We start from the raw sequence: 18,513 nt of genomic DNA, 5'->3' as shown, positions 1-18,513 counted from the left end.
CTCCCTCAAAAGAATAGGTTTTTTATCTTACATTAACTTTGTATCAAAGAAAAATCAACTGATTGTAAGTTTTGGTTGATTTTAGCTACCAGGTTTAGGTTTCTAAGTATTCCATATGGAAACTTCTTTAATAAAATTCCATTCGTGTTGAAACAGAGGAAAAGGAATTTCATAGTGAGTGATAGGCTATACACTTGCAGTGGGGTCATTTACCTCTATCTTCTTGTTCAAAAACTCATTCCTCACTTCCACCTGTCCACGTCACAAGCGCTTTGCCATCCATCTTCTGCACTAAAATGTTGCAAAATTCCATCCAAATTATTCGCCTGCACCGTTCGTCCAACCATAATTCTTCGGCAAAATCTCAAGCTCATCATCGCTGGAAGAGAAAAGAACCGATCCCGAACCCGTCTCGTTTCGCCAACGGAAGGGCAGAAGGGCGATGAGAAGTGGGTTTTTGGAAGGGGAATGATCTCTCATGGAAGCGAAAGAAGAGGAGGATGCAGAATCAGGGTTTGAGAAGAAACTGATTTCTTAGGGCTTTTGAAAAGAAAACGGAAAAAAAAAAATAAAAATAAAAAAGAAGGAAAGTGATGATCCTACCGTTAACGTCTGGTGAACCTCCCGCGCAGCGTTCGGTACAAAATGATTTAATTTTCATGACGTAAATGCCCCCGCTCGTTGGAAAATTCACGGTTGTAGACGCGATGGAGAATTCCCGCCATATCCAACTATTTGTTTTGAAATTTTAGAAAAGAGACACAGAGATATTAGTAAAGATTACTGTTTTTGAAAACGATTCTAAAAATAATTTTTAAAATTTGTTTTCTAATTTTTGAAAACAAAAATCGGTTTAAAAATCTAAAATATTTTTAATATTTTTAAATATGTTTTAAAAATAATTTTTATAATTGGTATTTTATTTTTAATCATTTTACATATTTGTATAATTATTTCTTAAAATAATCCTTTAAAAAACAAATAAAAATAATATAAAATAATTAAAATATGTTATCTAAAAATACTCAATTTTATGTTATTAAAAATTGAAAATTGAAAACATTGGTTGGTTATCAAATGTGTTTTCTATTTTATTTTTATTTTTTATTCTAAAAAATAATTCCTAAACAAATCCTAAGATTTTAGGAAAAGAAGATTTAAACACGTTTAAATACATTTTCTTTTCAATATAAATATCTTAAAATATTTTATATCAAATAAACATTGGTAATCAATTCAAGTAAAAGAAAAGCATGTTTAGTAATAATTCTAGGAAGTACTTTTAATATTTTTAATACTTGAAAATTTTCATCACTCGGGTATTAGAAATAGTAGAAACTTTTTATAGAATTACTTTCAAATGCACTCTTAAAGCAATTGAGATATATTCACATGTCCTAGTGCAGATGTAACTAAAAATTTGGAAAAGTTGGTCCCTTTTTCAGACTTTAAATTTCATTTTGTTGTGCATGCAACAAGAGAATCACCATATTTGGGTCAGTCAGTAAGAAAGACAAAAGTCAATCACAAAATTGCAATATAGAGATGTGGTTTTGATTCCTCCAAAGCTTCATTGTTAGTATTGTCTACTATGAATTTAATGGTTTCATACCCTTTTTTATCTATATGATTAGGGCATCTTATACATATATAGGTTATGTATATTAGATTATGAAGTCCGAATCAATTTTATTGCAATTTGTAGAGGATGTCGAGGGTTGAGCTCTTTGTTAAATTCATGGGAATCGAGTTGGGCAATCAATTTGCAAGGTTGGAGGGGTAGTGTTCCCTAGTTTTTATTTTTTATTTTTGATGAACGATGAGTTTATCCTCATCGTATAATTAACCATTTTATGATTTAAAGTTTTTTTTTTTCTTTTTTTCATGTGCGGCCAAAATTAAGGAGAGCGAGAACTTACCCATTGATTTATGAACCACATTAAAAATTTCTTATTTTTTTTTCTTTCAATTTTATGCCTAGTTTGGTTAGTAATATTTAGTTCTTGAAAAGTATTAAGGACAGAAAAGACTAAAAAAAATGACTTTTCTTATGTTTAATTGTGTAATGGAAAATATCAAAGAAAATAGAATATGATTAAAATTAATTATAAGTTTATACAATTTTAAATTATTTAATCTTTATATAAATAAGTTAAATGAGTTTAAAATAATACATACATATATATATATATATATATATAATCTATTTTTTTTTTCACAAGACACCTAGATAGAAATATCGAGACATTGATTACGGATTTAACCCCAAACAAAAGGTTCATCATGAAGTTGAGTCGGGCAAGCTTACACCTTGTTGAATATATTGCACCAAATATATATAGACTAAAACTCATCATATAAAATAAATATTAAAAGAATATTTTAAAGAACAAATTAATTATAATTATTTTATAATTAAATAAAATAAATTTTTTAATTGATTACCAAAAATATAAAATTATTATGATAATTTTCTTTATAGTGTTTTTAGTATAATTAATATATTAATTAAATATTAAAAAATTATACATATATCATCATTTTATTTTATATCATTTAATACAATTAAATTAAATAGATCATAATTTTAATATTAAATATGTTTTTAAATTAGACATATTATAATTAAATATCACAATATCATTATCAAATAATATTTAATGTAATTTAATAATAAACATGCACTTATAAATTTCATATTTTTCATTGACGTGTATAATATTATTATTAAATATAATAAATTATATCATACATATATGAATTTCTTGAACAAGACAACTTAAAAATGTCTATTATACTTCTAATTTTATTTCAAAAAATTTTTCCTTACACTTCTATTAAGTTTTGATCAATTTTAGATTCATCAATATTTTGTATCAAAATAACATCCATCAATATATCTCTGATGTATCCGAGGTATCCATAAAATCGAAATATCGATATATCCGTGATTACCGATATTTTCATCATTGGGTTTAACTACTCGCTCTAATGTAGATATTGTCTACTTTAAACCTAATAACTCACAATTTTAAAATATGTTACATAGTTAAGAGAAACTGGCCATAAGTATGGCATCTAAACTTCTTCCACTAACTGATGAAGGAAGATCACAGTTACAGTGCAGGATGCATGGTGGGAAGATAGAGAAAAATAGGTGAAATAATCCTAGCATGGAAGGCAGTGGTTCTATGGACTACAGTCACTTACATACAATAAAGGTATGAAGGACCTCCATGGATTATTTAACAGTTCAGTCCCAACTCAAATGAAGATTACATCAAAAAGGAAAACTCCTTAAAATTCTAACAAGAAGGTGCGGATCTCCATTGGACCAAGCTCTACAACAAGAGTTGAATTATCAACAGGGCCACCTCTAAGAGGGGCAGTTTCATCTCCATTGTCACCTTCAACTTTCCACTTCAGAGTCTTCATCTCAGACTTCTCTTGGTTAGTTGACAAGTTCGTTTCCCTTATCTCCTTTATCTGCAAGAACATAGAAAGCAATATCACCATCATTATCGTTATTTTATGACTCTTGTAGCTCTTGTAGCTCTTGTATGCTGCCTGGATATCCGTATATTTTCATTCCACAGAGGAACACGAACAATTCTTTGGATAACATGGAGAAGTACACATGCTTTAGAGCCATTACTACTGTCTCACACCAATGAATTGTTGCAATTCCTCTGGATTCTTGAAAAAAGAATTCTACTTCTTTTCCTCTTAAAACTCCATAAAAGATATGATATGTATCTTCCTATTGGGATCCTTAAAAGATCTCTGCTTTGGAGTTTTGGAGGCATTAAGTCTTAAAAGGACACATCCTCAACATAAGCACAAATTTTAAATGGATTTATTATGGTCAATTCATTGCACAAATGTGTATATTGGACAACCAAGATGAGGAGGGAAAAAATGAAACGAATGTAAGAAGCTGCACGTACCTTTTTTCCTCTAAACATCTTCTGGAGTTCAACCTTTGCCAATGTTGAATATTTAGCATCTTCTCCAGCCTAACAACATTTCATAGCATGAAATAAGTGGATAAGTGAAGTAGAGTTATCCTATATATTTAACTATGTGGGACAAAATTCCATCATCAATTTTTAGGTCTGGTTTTGGAGTTGTAACAACAGGTCAATGATTTATCAGTTTTTCAAAGTGGACTTTTATCCACTTTGTGTCTTTGTTTTTTATTCCAGAGCTAATTGGAGAAGAATCCAGCAGGAACTATTGTTATCATCTCCAGTATAATCCTCATCTTTGACTTATGTCATCAACATGTTGAAAAGAGAACCAAATGTAATGTGGGTTGAGGATGCCTCCAACAGAATAACCAATAGAGAAGAGGGACAGAGAGAGAGAGAGAGAGAGAGAGAGAGAAGAAGGCTTCATGCAGCAGCTAAAGGTAGTTAGGATGGAATGACTTATGTGTTTCATTAGCAGGTATATAAGAGCATGAAGCACACCTCGTATAAATGTGCCAGACGGAGGAGAACGCTTCCATCATCCAACTCCTACAAAACAGAAAGTCAGAGAGAGAGAAAGAGAGGGAGGGAGACACAGGGAGAGTCCATTCAACCATGATTTAAGACAATCACCTGAAGAGTAATCACAGCAACATTAAGAGGTAAACTGTAATTGGGTTCCATTACTGTTCCCTTTGTCAAGTGAGAAGCTGTCCAGGTCTCCAACTTCTGTAAAATCAATTTTTAATTAAATCAAGGACCATGAGGACTGATAAAATCTGTGAGCAGAATCACACCATACCTCATGTGTAAAAGCTAAGAGAAGCGGTGAGTAAATTTCCTGGCCAGTTGTTCTACGCCACTGTGCACCATCCCCTAGCAGGTCGATGCTCATATAATAATTTCCCCGAACCTGAATGAGGTTAAACACGGCATTAGAAAAAAAATACAATTATTTTTACCTAGAAAAAACTTATTGATCAACAATTAATGATAAACCTGAAAGAAAGTAGTTATTCAAGTAAGTAAAACCACTTTTGACGAGAACATCTGATTTCAAAATGATAAAAAGATGAGCATATATGTTCAAGGCCCAACTGAATTCTTTGAGAATGAACATGCAGACTTTTCAAAAATCATGTACAGATAGAAAAATAAAATAAAATTGCAATGCCTATTCAGGAATCCTATGTCTCAAGCAGTTCCGTAAGCAGTTCCACAGGGAGAATATCATCCTAATCATACATGGCATCCTGTCTGCTCCATTAATCTTTAAACACGAGGATAGGAAGAAAACATTACAAGGTTGTGCCAAAATGGAGCTTAAACATTCAATTTTTTACACATAAATCAATGAAAAGTTTCACACCAAAAAGTCATCTTTTCCATCGAAGACCAAAATGAACTTTAGTATTACTAGAAGGGCAGTGTGTTTGAATTGATTGAACTATCAGAATATTAAAGCTCCATAAGATTAACATGTGTTGTATGTATTTTCTTATTCATAGAATGTAGATATCTTTTATTTTTTTATGTTTTAAAGAATATGATAAAACATATTAAATTAAAATTGCTTTAAAACAATGGGTTATTACTTCCATGTAATGCATAGCCCCACTGAGATGATTATTAGATTCACAAGTCTAGCATTGTATAGCAAGGCAAAAGAAACTTAGACAGGACCTGGAATGGAATGCCATTATCAATAAATGGCAGCAAAAACTAATTAACACTAATCCTGTCTAACCCAACCCCTCATAATCATACAACCAAAAGTAAATGCAAATGATTCCTGCAAAATCTAAGATATCTACCATGAATTTATCCCAGTCATTCTAGAGATCAGCTTATGGAACATACAATGACTGATTTCTCATATCAGATTATCAACTGCCATTTATTTTGTCTAGAAGAACCATGAAAATGAAAGAAAAAAGCAGACAGTGTATGGAGAGGGTTAACAAACTTCTGTTATCAGGTTGCAACATAATAAGATGCTTAGAGCAAGACAATAACATACTGTAAGTCCTTCACATGTATTTTCAACACATGTGGTCTCATCAAGAGCTTCACCCACTCCTCTACCGTCATCAAAGATCATACGCCTTCATACAAAAAGAAGAAATTTCAGTTTAACATGTGTCCATGTCTGTAATAACAGAAGTACGAAAAACATCTAAATGTTGGACAATAAAATAATGTGAGAATTGAACCTATGAAGCATTAGCTCTACTTGTCCATCTTTGATGCTAGATCCTCCAGTGGCACGATCAACCAAGACAGAAAATTCTGATTTCTTATCCGTGGTAAAGATTCCAAGATTAATCTGGGGAAGAAAAGATCAAAATCAGCAGCCCTCTAGTATGCCTCACATTGAAAAGAGTTATGGTTTAATTTACATATGAACTTAACAAAACTGCAATGGATAGCAGCATGGTGTAGATATATCACACTGCCCATTTCAGTTAAATCAGTGTTCAGAAAATTACTGGATAGTAGTTCCCTGCTTCTGGCTGATTCACTGAAAGAGACCAGTCTTCTCTATAATCCCGAACCTGCAAAGAACCATGATTATAGAATTCAATTTTATACTGAAGTGCTCAATTTAGGATGTGAGACTCCACCAAAGAAGTAATGTTTGTTATTTTGAGGATGTAGGAAACTCGCAAAAGAATATGATAGAACAAAGTGATGACAAGACGATAAAAGGAATCACAGATAAAGTTCTATAAAATGATGTTGACATGGTATCACCAAATATGCAAGTTCTGAATGGCTACTATTCCCACTCTACCAATACGATAATCACAATCCTAAGCACACTCCACTGGATATGTTTCTCTGATAGATCATAGATTTCTTGCATGTAAAGACTATGTTAGTTGGACCTAATTCAATTGAATCTTTAAAAAACTGTAGAAAAACAAACTCAAACCTAACTTCTATGCAATTTTCAATCTTGTTCTATTGAAGTCAAGAAGTAAAATAGGACAGCAAACTGCCATCTATAGAGCCTTTTCTAGCCCCAATCATTTAAATGACTTTGGAAACAAATAAATCATCTAACCATGATTTAGATCAAAACCCACCAATTGGAAAAAAAAAAAACAAAAAAAAAAACAAAACTATAAAAAGTTAGAATGCTATTTCTACCAGTTCAACTATGCTTATTACTGGGGAAAAAGACAAGACAAAAAGAGCATATAATGAAAAGTAGTTCTAGCCAATCCCAAGTAGTTGGTTTGGTTTCAGCCCACAGTGAAATGCAGAGCAATCAACCAAAGACTCAATACCCCTAAGTGGAGAGACAAATTTCACTTATGGATTACAGATAAACATATAGAGGAATAAACAAAAGAAAAGATGCAAACTTGAGACCTCTAGTTAATCAACATTCTAGTATTATATTAAACTACTAATTTGTCCTAAAAGCTTAAGTTGTTAGATGATGGATCCACTATAAATACCAGGCTACCAAGAGAAATTGGAAAACTTTCGACATTCAAAGAGAAGAATTGTTTGTGAATGTTACCCGCTTTAGAAAATCCCTTCCGCTAGAATCTGTATAAAACACCTTGTTTGTGACCATATTTGCTGTCATTCGTGTAATGACCTCTTTTCCAACACTATCATCCACAGGGATCGGACCAATCTTCAATTCAGAAATTTGTCAGAACTACTCAGTTCAAGTACATAGATATTAAATTTTTTATTCAGCTTACATAAAGTGTACAAGGTAATCAAGTAAGGTGGCTCACAGTGAATTCAACTTCAGCATGATCTTTGTCTTTGTAAAGTCTGGTCACCTGAAAAGCAACAGAAATAGGCTAGTCAAAAAGAAAGGAAGACAATGTAATCAAGAAGAATTAAAAAGAAAAATTACCAATACTCGATCAAGGTCAAAGATTGTCTTATTCAGCCCTTACATAACACATGGAATTATGAATAAGTGAAGAAGATCCCTGACTGCAGAGTCTAATCACTCTAAAGGTTTTTATTTTTGTCGCAATCCCTGCTATCAAACTAAGGCCCTTTTTTGTCCTCCTCTCTGGTCCTTCCATATGTGCACAACTAGATTCTCGATAAAAAAAAAAAAAAAATTGTGAATGCATATGTAACATAATGTCCATGCTACCTTGTCAAGATTCGGGTATTGGTGTGTTCAATGCCCAAGTTCCCAGATTGAAACATGATATTCTTGTTGTGTCCACTGTTCATATGTGCTACACATTTCAAGGTTCAGTGATTTGGTTATTTACTGTCTACACGTTCACACCCACCATGTGTACAACATGTTTGTGTTTGTAGGAAGGTCTTGACAAGATCACCACTAATTCAAATAACATATTTTCAAGGTAGATGAATATAATTGTGAAACTAAGACAAAAAAAAAAACCTAGTTAAAAGAAATAATTAGCAATTTCAGGATCTTATAATGCAAACAGTTTTGCCTCAATGACCTAAATCCATAGCTAAGATGACAACCTGGTAGATCCATGGACTGAACTGTTGATGGACTTCATCAACTAGTGGCCCACGCATGACCTTCAAGGGCACCTGCAAGTTTAACAAATCATTTTAGTTACTGACAAAGAAGATGAAAATACCTTATTATGGCTCCAGTACTTCAACTATGAAAAGGGTTCACCATACCATTGCCAAATTGTCTGCAACTTTGGGCAAAGTTTCAATGGAAGGTTGTTAATTGAAAAGTAAACAACTATAGCAAAAATAAATAAATAAATAAAAATGAAAGAAAAGACAAAATAGATGGCTTACTGATCTTGAAACAACTGTTGGAGGAGCACCATTAGGCCGGAAAATGTATGCACCAGAAGGCTGCAAAAGAGAGAATATAAAGCACAAGCCAAAAGCCATTGCACCAACTTGGATTCAATTATACAGTCAGTCCTAATCCAAGAACAGCATTTGAGTACCTGGGAATCCAATCCACCATCACTTGAACCATACCAGAGATAGCTTTGCTGTATTGGTAAATCAACCTGGTAAAATGCAAAATCATTAGAGATGCTCTCCAGTTTAACTGAAACAGCCTTCATAACATTTCTATAAACTGAATGCCAAATTTTGTCAGTAGCTTTTTAATTTTTTTTCCTATGTTTTAGTTATGCATAGAGGATTAATGATTTGTCAGCATGTCAAGGATATTGAGGAAAAAAAAAACTGCCACTCTCTATAAACATTGGTTGTAAGACTATAATACAAGTGCCCAATAACCATGAAATACAAGACTGTATAGATCACACATATAAGTAAACCAAACCAAAGAACAGAGAACTCACAAGAAGTATCAGAGGGGCTTGATGTTTCGGCTCTTATGTTCCAAAAGCAGTAAATACCAGTATAATTAAATTGTTACAATTCCACACTATTTTATACAAAGACATTTGTTTGTTATATTTCATCACCAATGATTTTTAATTATTTAGATTATTATATATCAACATCACCATCTCACCATGGGACTTCAATTTTGTAACTTGACCAATTTTAATTTTCCAACAATATCTCTGGGTGACTGAAAGATAGCATCCAACAAAAAGAAGAAGAGTTCAAGAAACAAACCTAGTAAAAATTGAAATCCTTTAAAAGGGATTTTTTTTTATCAAACTAATAGTTTGCTTGTGATTGACTAAGTGTGGAAAAACAGAAAGATTTGGTCTTAACAGGATGATTGTAGTATTCCTGTTCACAGTTAAATTGAACAACTGAGAACCAGACCTCCCTGTGGGGTTCAACCATGAGACTATTCAAGCTAAGGCACAGACATTGCACATGCTCTTAACCATAGGACATTCAAACTGGACTGGTGCTGCTTACCCCCAGTTCATCTTGTCAAAAAACACTGGTTCAACACTTAAAGGAAATGTGAGGCAGCTTACCCCTGTCTTAGAATCAAACATCCGTTCAAGCTGTCCAGTGGTAGAAGAAAAAGACATCTTCAAACTTCCAGGTCCAACTTCAATGGACTCATTCTGAGGACTGTCCATCACAGTGATATATCCACTTCTGCTACTTTCTGTGGAGCAAAAGTAGATGCATACAGAATATAATTAGTTAACAAAATCAGTTACAGCTTGTTCTGCCATGATCTCCCATAATTTGTACTATTTTTCTTTTCACATGTGAGTTTGATGAGATTTAAAACAATGATAAGTAGTGTACTTGGCAATATGAGAACAGCTGCTTATGAAATAAAAATATACATCAAATGACATTTCAGAATAGTATGATATTTAAGAATACTAATGATCTAGAAGGAGAAAATATTGGATATCTACCTTTTCCAGATGCTTTAGAAATGAAGTATGTGTTCCATCCCAGAGGTGGCACAGATACTTGAAACAAAAGCCAGAACTTAGGGACATTTTTTGGTGACCTGCCTAAGTAGGCCTTGGTATAAAAGTTCCTTAAGTTGATTGTAACATTGTCCACCTTAAGATATTGTGCCTCAATCGTGTTGCCAGTAGAATCTTGGACAACAAAGTCAGAATCATTGACCTATGGGAAATATCACTTTCAGGTATTGAAGAGAAAATATCATATTTAATTCACACATACAGAGGAAAAGAAGATTAAAAAGAAAAAGAAAAAGAAAAAATATAACTCTCTTGCTCTAAGATGGGCAAAGCAAAGACAAGCATTCACGCACCGGTATCCTCACAAAGTCAGTACGCTTCCATCCAAGAGGATTATATGCCACTACAACCTGAAATTAAACATTTAAAAATAATGGAGAAATATTTAAGAGAAATTTTAACTATTAACCATGGATCCAGAAAAATAGGAAAATTACCAAACTCTTCCCTTCTGGAATATCTTCCTCAGTTGGTGGACAGAAACTTATGTTGAGTAATTGGCACTGTTGAAGATTTTAACCAGCAAAAAAAAAAAGGGGATAACATCATTAAATTAATGGGGATCAGCTTGAGTGGTTTAGTGGGCATAATTGCCCAACAATGCAAATAACTGACACATACTTGAAATAAAAACACCTATTGCACCATGAATGCTTGGCAGGGGTGGAACTAGAAATGGGATCCGGGGCAAAGGACAGAGTTTAGTTACGGGGGAAGGCGCAAATATGAGCCAAAAAGCAATGTTTGGCTCACCAGTTTGTTTGTTTCTCTTTCAAAACTGAGGTCATAGGATCAATACCTCATTTTGCAGGCTAATTTTTTTATTTTTTTGGGGGGCCATGTGTCCCCTCTGAGCCCTACCTGAATAGGGAATACTCTAACCCTGGGAACCGGGGCCTGGCCATCCTTCGTTTGCGGTCGACGTTTCGGCAAAGTTTGTCCGTCGACAGCTGAATGTTTCGATCTGGTTCGATTCATGGGGGGGTACGACGTCAAATCATGCCAGGCCAAACATGAAAATCGAGGATAGTCACCACCAATAATGCTTGGAGGTGCATTATTTTCAGATTGTGGTGTTCCAAATATATCTTACTTACATTTTCCTTTTGTAAGTCACGTGCACACGGTTATATACAAAACTGTAGCATGACATAAGCTTATGATTGCAGTTTATGCAATTCAAAAAATGCATCTTCTTGTTTCATGGCACAAGTACTTTAGCAGTCACAAATTCAACACCCATGTAGCCATGTGAACAAAGGAAAATATGTGAAATAATTACCTGGCTAAATGACGATGTGGATGCTGCACATTGACCTGAGTTTTTACTAGCTATGCATGAAAGAGCTGAATTCACAGTGGCTTCTGTCTATGAAAAGTTATTGTGTTTCAAAGAATATTAATTAAAAGTTTGGTCTAGAATAAGTAACATAATGCAAGAGGAAAAGAAACAGAAACCACAAGGTTAAGTTTGCAGGCAGAGCAGCCAACCTCAGAAGCCCCAATTGCCAGGCGCTTTGCATAGTCATTTGTTGTGTGTTGTTTAGCAGTACCAGTTACAGCATCATGGTGCTGTGCAATTCCTAAAGCATCCCCCAAACTAAAAGTGTTGGGACCAGTCAAGCTCCTTCCAGCCAGGAATTCAAGCTGGCGTGCTGCCTATTTTACACAAAAAGAAAACTGTTTCAATTCTATATATTACTAAAACTCAAGGCATACACAAAGATCACAAACAGATTAACGAGTGTCATCCATGACCAAGTAGTAGGAAGATGCATCCCCTGTCCACATGGAACATAACCAGTGACTAAATCTGGTACTTTGTGCTCAATATGGATGTAAAACCCAATTTTGTGACCATATGTCTTCATTAATGGACTTTCTTATGGAACATTTTAAACATTCTTTGTGGCGAGTATAGCAAGTATACAGAATAGATCAGAAAGAGCTTCTCCCTTCAACATTCTAGCTTAATATAACTCTGAAGACAATGTGACTCATATCATACCAAATAATATCCACTTAGCATTCGAACATATCGCTTCAAAGCTGGGCGACTAGTAAAATATCCAGTCCAATAAGCATTTATCCTGTCTGCATATCTGTAGGCAACAGTTAGACAACCATAGTTTACAACATATTAGGTCAATAAAACTATTCCCACTATGTTTCCATATCCACAAAAAAATAAATAAAGAATTAAGTAATGCTCACGGGAAATAGTCATGAGTTTTGAGTGGCCATTCTTCATTTGTTGCATGTTTTGCATCAACATACATGGATGGAGTAGAATACAATGCATTCACCCGACCATCCTGTGAAAACGAAACTCATTCAAAATGTACATATTATATATAAACAAAATGCATCAAATGACCAAAAAAGAAGTCATGATCTAAAGGCTAACTTAAAAAATCTTGATAGTAACTGTCTGGGCGTACTTCAGGAATAGACTGAAGGAGCAAAGTGAGTTTAATGGTTTCTGCATCGACAAGATAATGTGTGATACCAAAAATCAAGTGGCCACATGGCTTTTAAACTGGAAATGTATGGCCACTTTTCCCAGGGATTAAGCACTCACTTCAAGTTCTGCATCATCATGATAATATTCGATACTGAAACTCTAGGAATTCAATCATTCAAGATAATGGTTATGTACAATCACCATAGGGAAAGTAGCCATACAGCTTTTAAAACCTAGGAAAACTGTCCCTTCAATTGTTTTTGGGTGAACTCCACAGGTTCTGAAAGCTATATTGCCACTTTTCCTAGGGTTATTGTTCAAAACTATCTTGTAAAGTTGGCTTCCTAGAGTTGCCTCAACATGAGCTCCATGAGATGCATAATTTCTTTCTTAAACAAGGCAAACACCATTTCTGGGCTATACATACTGATTGAATCACAAAATACAGGTGGTATAATATATTGTGAAGCTCATGTTAAGTCACCCTGCCAAGACAACCATGAGCCTCCTCGTTCTCCCATACGCTCCCCCACCCACCCCCCAAAAGAAGAAAAAAAAAAACTTGTTCTACCCCTGTTCTCAACCAGAACAAAGTGCCCCTGCCAGAAGTTTCAAGGCCATTAATCTTAAGTAGCTTGAATGCTGCAAGTTAGTAAAGGCCAGAAGGTAGATGAATTTAATTTTCATCCTAAAACTTCTTACCTTGTTAACATAATGAATTAGTTTGTCCATCTGCTTGAACCAGGTCTCAGCATATTGGTACTGGAAATCATCCCCCATTGTCCACATAATATGGTCTGTCCGTGTCACATTTGCCTGTACATGAGGGTGATGGAAGTTACAAATTTTTGCTTATGAACTTCATGTCAGCTATATGTATGGCTAACATTACTCTCATTAGGAGCTGTAAAAAATACATAAAAAATTATGGAAGCTAAGAGTTTACTTGGACTAAAGCTGCAGCAACAAAATCATTAACTCGCTGTTCAACATTGTAGTCAAATAGATGTGGATTATCCTGCAGTTTCAACATGTACCAGATGAAGGGATTTAGTCAATAAGAAACATCATAACATTGCAACATCTCATTCTCATTGAACAAACCTGGACAGGTATGGAGAAATCATCGATTTCAAAACCGAAACCATTTGGAGGACTATAATGAACAGGAAACGCATTTGTGAATATCTGCAGAGGCCCCACATGTAAACACTGAAGTCACCAACCATTTAAGAAGAAAAAATCCAGGAGCATAGCAGAAGTTGCAGTTCAAACCTGAGATGTGGAACCAAAGGTTTTTGACCCACGCCATATTACTTCAAGAGATTTATCCTCCTTGCGCTTTGCTCTGTCTTGGTAATCAATTCTAGCAAAATGCACAGAATCAAAGCCGAGCTACACAATCAATTCAATAAAATAAATCAAGTGTCAATCCTTGGAAAACAGAAAGAAATGAAAACATTCATCATAAGTAATGATCAAGTGTATAGCTTGCAACAGAGTATAATGGAACCAGAAAAATTGATTAAATTGGTATAACATACTAAAGAGCATAATCATGTTTCTAAAAAACAAAAAGTGTTCACTGTATTGAGTATTATAAATTTTGTACCTCAGCCCCGAGAAGGTAAGCTTGAACTGCAGAGTGTCCAAATGGATCAATCTGCCATCCAGCTCGAGGAGCCTTGTTGAACGCCTTCTTTATCAAGCGATGACCTAGGGTTGTCTGGTCAATCATGTCAATGTAATGGACTGTAGCCTCATCATGCATGCACCAACCACCATTTCTGAGGGCAAAGATGCATCTATCTATTAGCATGTGCCCATGAGAACATAAAGGCTACCAATCACGAAAACATATGACAAGCAGCTTTACTAACTGCATACATGAATTCCAACTGGCCACCATCTACAAGTTTTCCTACTGTTTCTTGTATTTCCTCACTTTGTTCATACCACCATCTACTGAAAAAAGCCTATCCATATTCACATTAAACAATGTTAGGAAACGATATTGAGTTAGAGAAACAGATTGCCAATGCAGATATGATTGGAACAGTATACAATTTGCCTTGATTTCTCCATTGACTTCCCATTGGTGTTTTCTCAGAACTTGATTTTAGTAAATTGCTTTGCTTATAAATCAACCAAGCTAATCACCAATTAAAGCAAATTTGTGACTTCATCAAACCCAAATTAAAGTCAATGGCATGTACAGTCAATCCAAACATGAATACCAGAAAAAAAAAAAAAGAGAGGCAATTTGTGGGTTTACCATCTCAGCAAACACAAATTTTCTATTTTGGTTCCGAAGCAATGACTCCACAACCGAGTCCAACACATTCTCAACACAAGCGCCCTGCACAAGATCACCAAGAAAATACACAATTCACCATAGCTACAATCTAAAAACCCTACAAAAATCACACCCAAAAGAACAATCAATAACCTGAATACTGTTATTTGATCCCACATAGTACTGATCAATTGTCTTCAGCCACCCCACATCGTCATGTGAATGTGGAACCAAATGGACATTCAATTTGCCTTCAAAAATCCCAGCTCCAGTATTGTACTTGATATAACCGCCATTAACTGTCACATATGAGCAGAGAACAACAAATATGCAGAGAAAAGCAGAAGCTGGAGCTGAACCCATATCTCAAAACCCTTATCCCTTCAACCAATACCCATGGAGTTTGCATCCCATTTATACACCCAGTGACTGATAAAAGCTGTCGATGTGATCGGGTGAGACTGTTGACATTTCTTCAATAGTGACAAATGGGCATTGGTTTCTCCTTTGCCCTTTGCCAGCCGGCCCACCTAGCTTGCTTACCATAAATATTATTGCCTTCTGCAGATTTGTCAACACTCCCCATTAAAGTACAACGAGCACGAAAAGAAAAGGGAAAAAACAAACTTGATTTTAACATTGGAATCTGTGAAACAAAAGGAAAAGACATTTTACAGAGTGACAGACCACAAGCAACTGCAAGTCTTCAAAGTCATTAATTTACTAAGTCATAATATTTTAGTCCATAAAGTGAGTAATTATTATTTCTAGTGGATAAACACCTTTGGAGAACAATCCCATGAAGCTAATTTTGTATCACCAACATGAACTGTGAGATGAGCTGTCTATTCCATATATGATAATTAATTTCAACATTTGGTAACGAGTAAAGGGACACATACCTTGTGGACGACAAGGGTCACATATTGGTATTGTGACACAAGGAAGGATCAGGATTAGGATCAGGATCGGAAATTGATTCTCATACCATTTATTATAATTCATTTCCTCTCGAGTAAATATCATTCTCTTTAAAACATCCCGATTTTTAAACACGTTTATTTTTTTAAAATAAGTATATATAAAATTAGAATTTTTTTTGGAAGATGGCTAAAACTACCGTCTGTCAAATAAGTTTGTTGAGCAGAAAGCATTATTAAATGTAGTCCAACACAGTGACGGTTGCAGCACGAGGGCATGCCATGAATATCCTAAAGGTGGTACTGAGGTTGGTGGTATGGTAGGATGAACATTTATGCCGTATGATACAAATATGTGGAGCCCATGCCATCGATATCCACCGACAGGAGTATCCAAAACTATCCTCCCCGTATTCTTAGTTTAATGTCTATCATTATCCTTATCCAATTTGTTTGAGCATGGAACGGTAGCATGTGTTGAATAAAAGGACAAACAGCTAAGTTAATTACAGACCCAAACAAAATGGAATGGTCAAAAAGGGGAAGGGATCTAGGAGCCCTTTCCCATGGATGAAGTGGTATTGGTGGTGACGTTCATCCATGGAAGTCTGGTAACTTGAAAGTGAGCAATGAACCAGAATCATCATCTACAAAGCCTCGTGGAGACTTTCGAAATTGGAAATGTAAGTGTGGACGCACGATGCATTCTCATTCAACGGTGAAACTCACTTTTTATGTGAAAATGATTTATTTTTTTAGAAAATGACTTGTAATTATCACTTATTTTTATTTTATTTTTAAAAATAAAATAAAATAAAAATAAAAACTTTAAGTGTGACTTCTTATTTAGAAAAAGACGGTATGTGAAAAAATAAATATGGGTTCGGAGGTTAGATTATTTATTGGAGATGTACGGTAAACACCATAACACCCCTCTAAACCCCTTAAAAACGAGTTTATTCTAAATAAGATGAGACAAGTATGACAATTAACTAGGAGATCGATGAATACTAAAATGATAATAAATCAAAAGCAAGTTATGATAACGAATAAATAAACAAAGTGAGAGTGAGAGTGAGAATGAGAGCGTACCTTGGCAATAGGTAATAAAACGTTATCATGAAACATAGTTAGTGGATAATAATGAATACAAAATATATCATATGCATAAAACAAGAAAAATATCAAACAATATTCATTAAGCATAATAGTTGACAATCAGAAGAAAAAACTCATATGTAGGGCCTCCACCAAAGCCCAATTTAATGAATTGGCCTCCCAAATTCCATTATTTTAGAATTATGAAAAATTCATTCTTACTTATTTAAAAAAACAAAAGAAACAAAAAATTATTTGAAAATTGAAAAAAAAAAATGTATATAAGTGCATACCAAAATGAGAATAACACTTATTAGAATCAAGATTTTCGGCGACCTAAAACTCTAATAAAGGATGAAAAAGTTGTAGAATTAAAAAATATTTGAAAAACTTGAGTGTAATTAATATATTTGAAAGAAAATTAGAGTTTTGAAATTTATTTGAAAATTGAAATCTCGAAAATTATTTAAAAATTGGAGTTTCGACAATTAAATCTAAGAATTGAATTTTGGAAATTAAATTTGAAAAAAATTGGAATTTCGAAATTATTTGAAAATTGGAGTTTTAAAAGTCGGTTTTAAGAATTGAAATTTTATTTAAGAATTGGAATTTTGGAAATTAAATTTGAAAGAAATTGGAATTTGAAAATTATTTGAGAATTGAAGTTTTGAAAATTAAATTTAGGAATTAGAGTTTTAGAAATTAAATTTTGAAGATGACATTTTAAAAATTAAATTTGGAAATTAGAATTTTTGGAAATTTTATTTGAAGATGACATTTTAAAAATTAAATTTGGAATTTTGGAATTTTTGGAAAATTTATTTGAAGATGTAATTTTAAAATTAAATATGGAAATTAGAATTTTTGGAAAACTTATTTGAAGATGGAATTTTAAAAATTAAATTTGGAATTTTGGAAAATTTATTTGAAAATGGTATGTTAAAAATTAAATTTGGAAATTGGAATTTTTGGAAATTTTATTTGGATAATTTTTTATTTGAAGATGGAATTTTAAAAATTAAATTTGGAATTTTGGAATTTTTGGAAATTTATTTAAAGATGGAATTTTAAAAATTAAATTTGGAAATTAGAATTTTTGGAAAATTAATTTGAAGATGGCATTTTAAAAATTAAATTTGGAATTTTGGAATTTTTGGAAAATTTATTTGAAGATGACATTTTAAAAATTAAATCTGGAAATTTGAAATTTTGGAAAATGGTGTTTTAAAGATTAAATTTGAACTTTTGGAATTTTGGAAAATTTTGAGAATGGTAGTTTTGGAAAATTATTCGAAAAAAGGAATTTCAGAAAATTAAATTTAAAGATTGGAACTTTGGAAAATTATTTCGAGAATGAAATTTCGGAAAACTTAAAAATTGGAAC

The 18,513-nt window shown here is 33.4% G+C and overlaps 1 protein-coding gene across 1 annotated transcript; it reads right to left on the bottom strand.

Annotated features, from left to right (window-relative positions):
* Positions 1-3,049: 3,049 nt before the first annotated feature.
* Positions 3,050-15,650, bottom strand: LOC117912637 (alpha-mannosidase). The gene is made up of 29 exons (XM_034827324.1): positions 15,265-15,650; positions 15,091-15,174; positions 14,703-14,791; positions 14,428-14,602; positions 14,091-14,210; positions 13,920-14,003; positions 13,762-13,833; positions 13,518-13,631; positions 12,566-12,666; positions 12,360-12,453; positions 11,843-12,010; positions 11,634-11,720; positions 10,789-10,854; positions 10,645-10,701; positions 10,274-10,493; positions 9,875-10,011; positions 8,909-8,974; positions 8,751-8,810; positions 8,457-8,528; positions 7,730-7,777; positions 7,504-7,623; positions 6,461-6,526; positions 6,185-6,297; positions 5,992-6,076; positions 4,774-4,884; positions 4,605-4,700; positions 4,473-4,520; positions 3,948-4,016; positions 3,050-3,486 (listed from the first exon to the last, which is right to left on the bottom strand). The coding sequence occupies exons 1-29, from the start codon at positions 15,472-15,474 to the stop codon at positions 3,298-3,300; spliced, it is 3,021 nt and encodes a 1,006-aa protein (XP_034683215.1). The 5' UTR covers positions 15,475-15,650; the 3' UTR covers positions 3,050-3,297.
* Between the last annotated feature and the right edge of the window lie 2,863 nt (positions 15,651-18,513).

Source organism: Vitis riparia, chromosome 4 (genome assembly GCF_004353265.1).
Source record: "Vitis riparia cultivar Riparia Gloire de Montpellier isolate 1030 chromosome 4, EGFV_Vit.rip_1.0, whole genome shotgun sequence".
Taxonomy (NCBI): Eukaryota; Viridiplantae; Streptophyta; class Magnoliopsida; order Vitales; family Vitaceae; genus Vitis; species Vitis riparia.
This window is presented reverse-complemented; position numbering and strand designations above follow the sequence as displayed.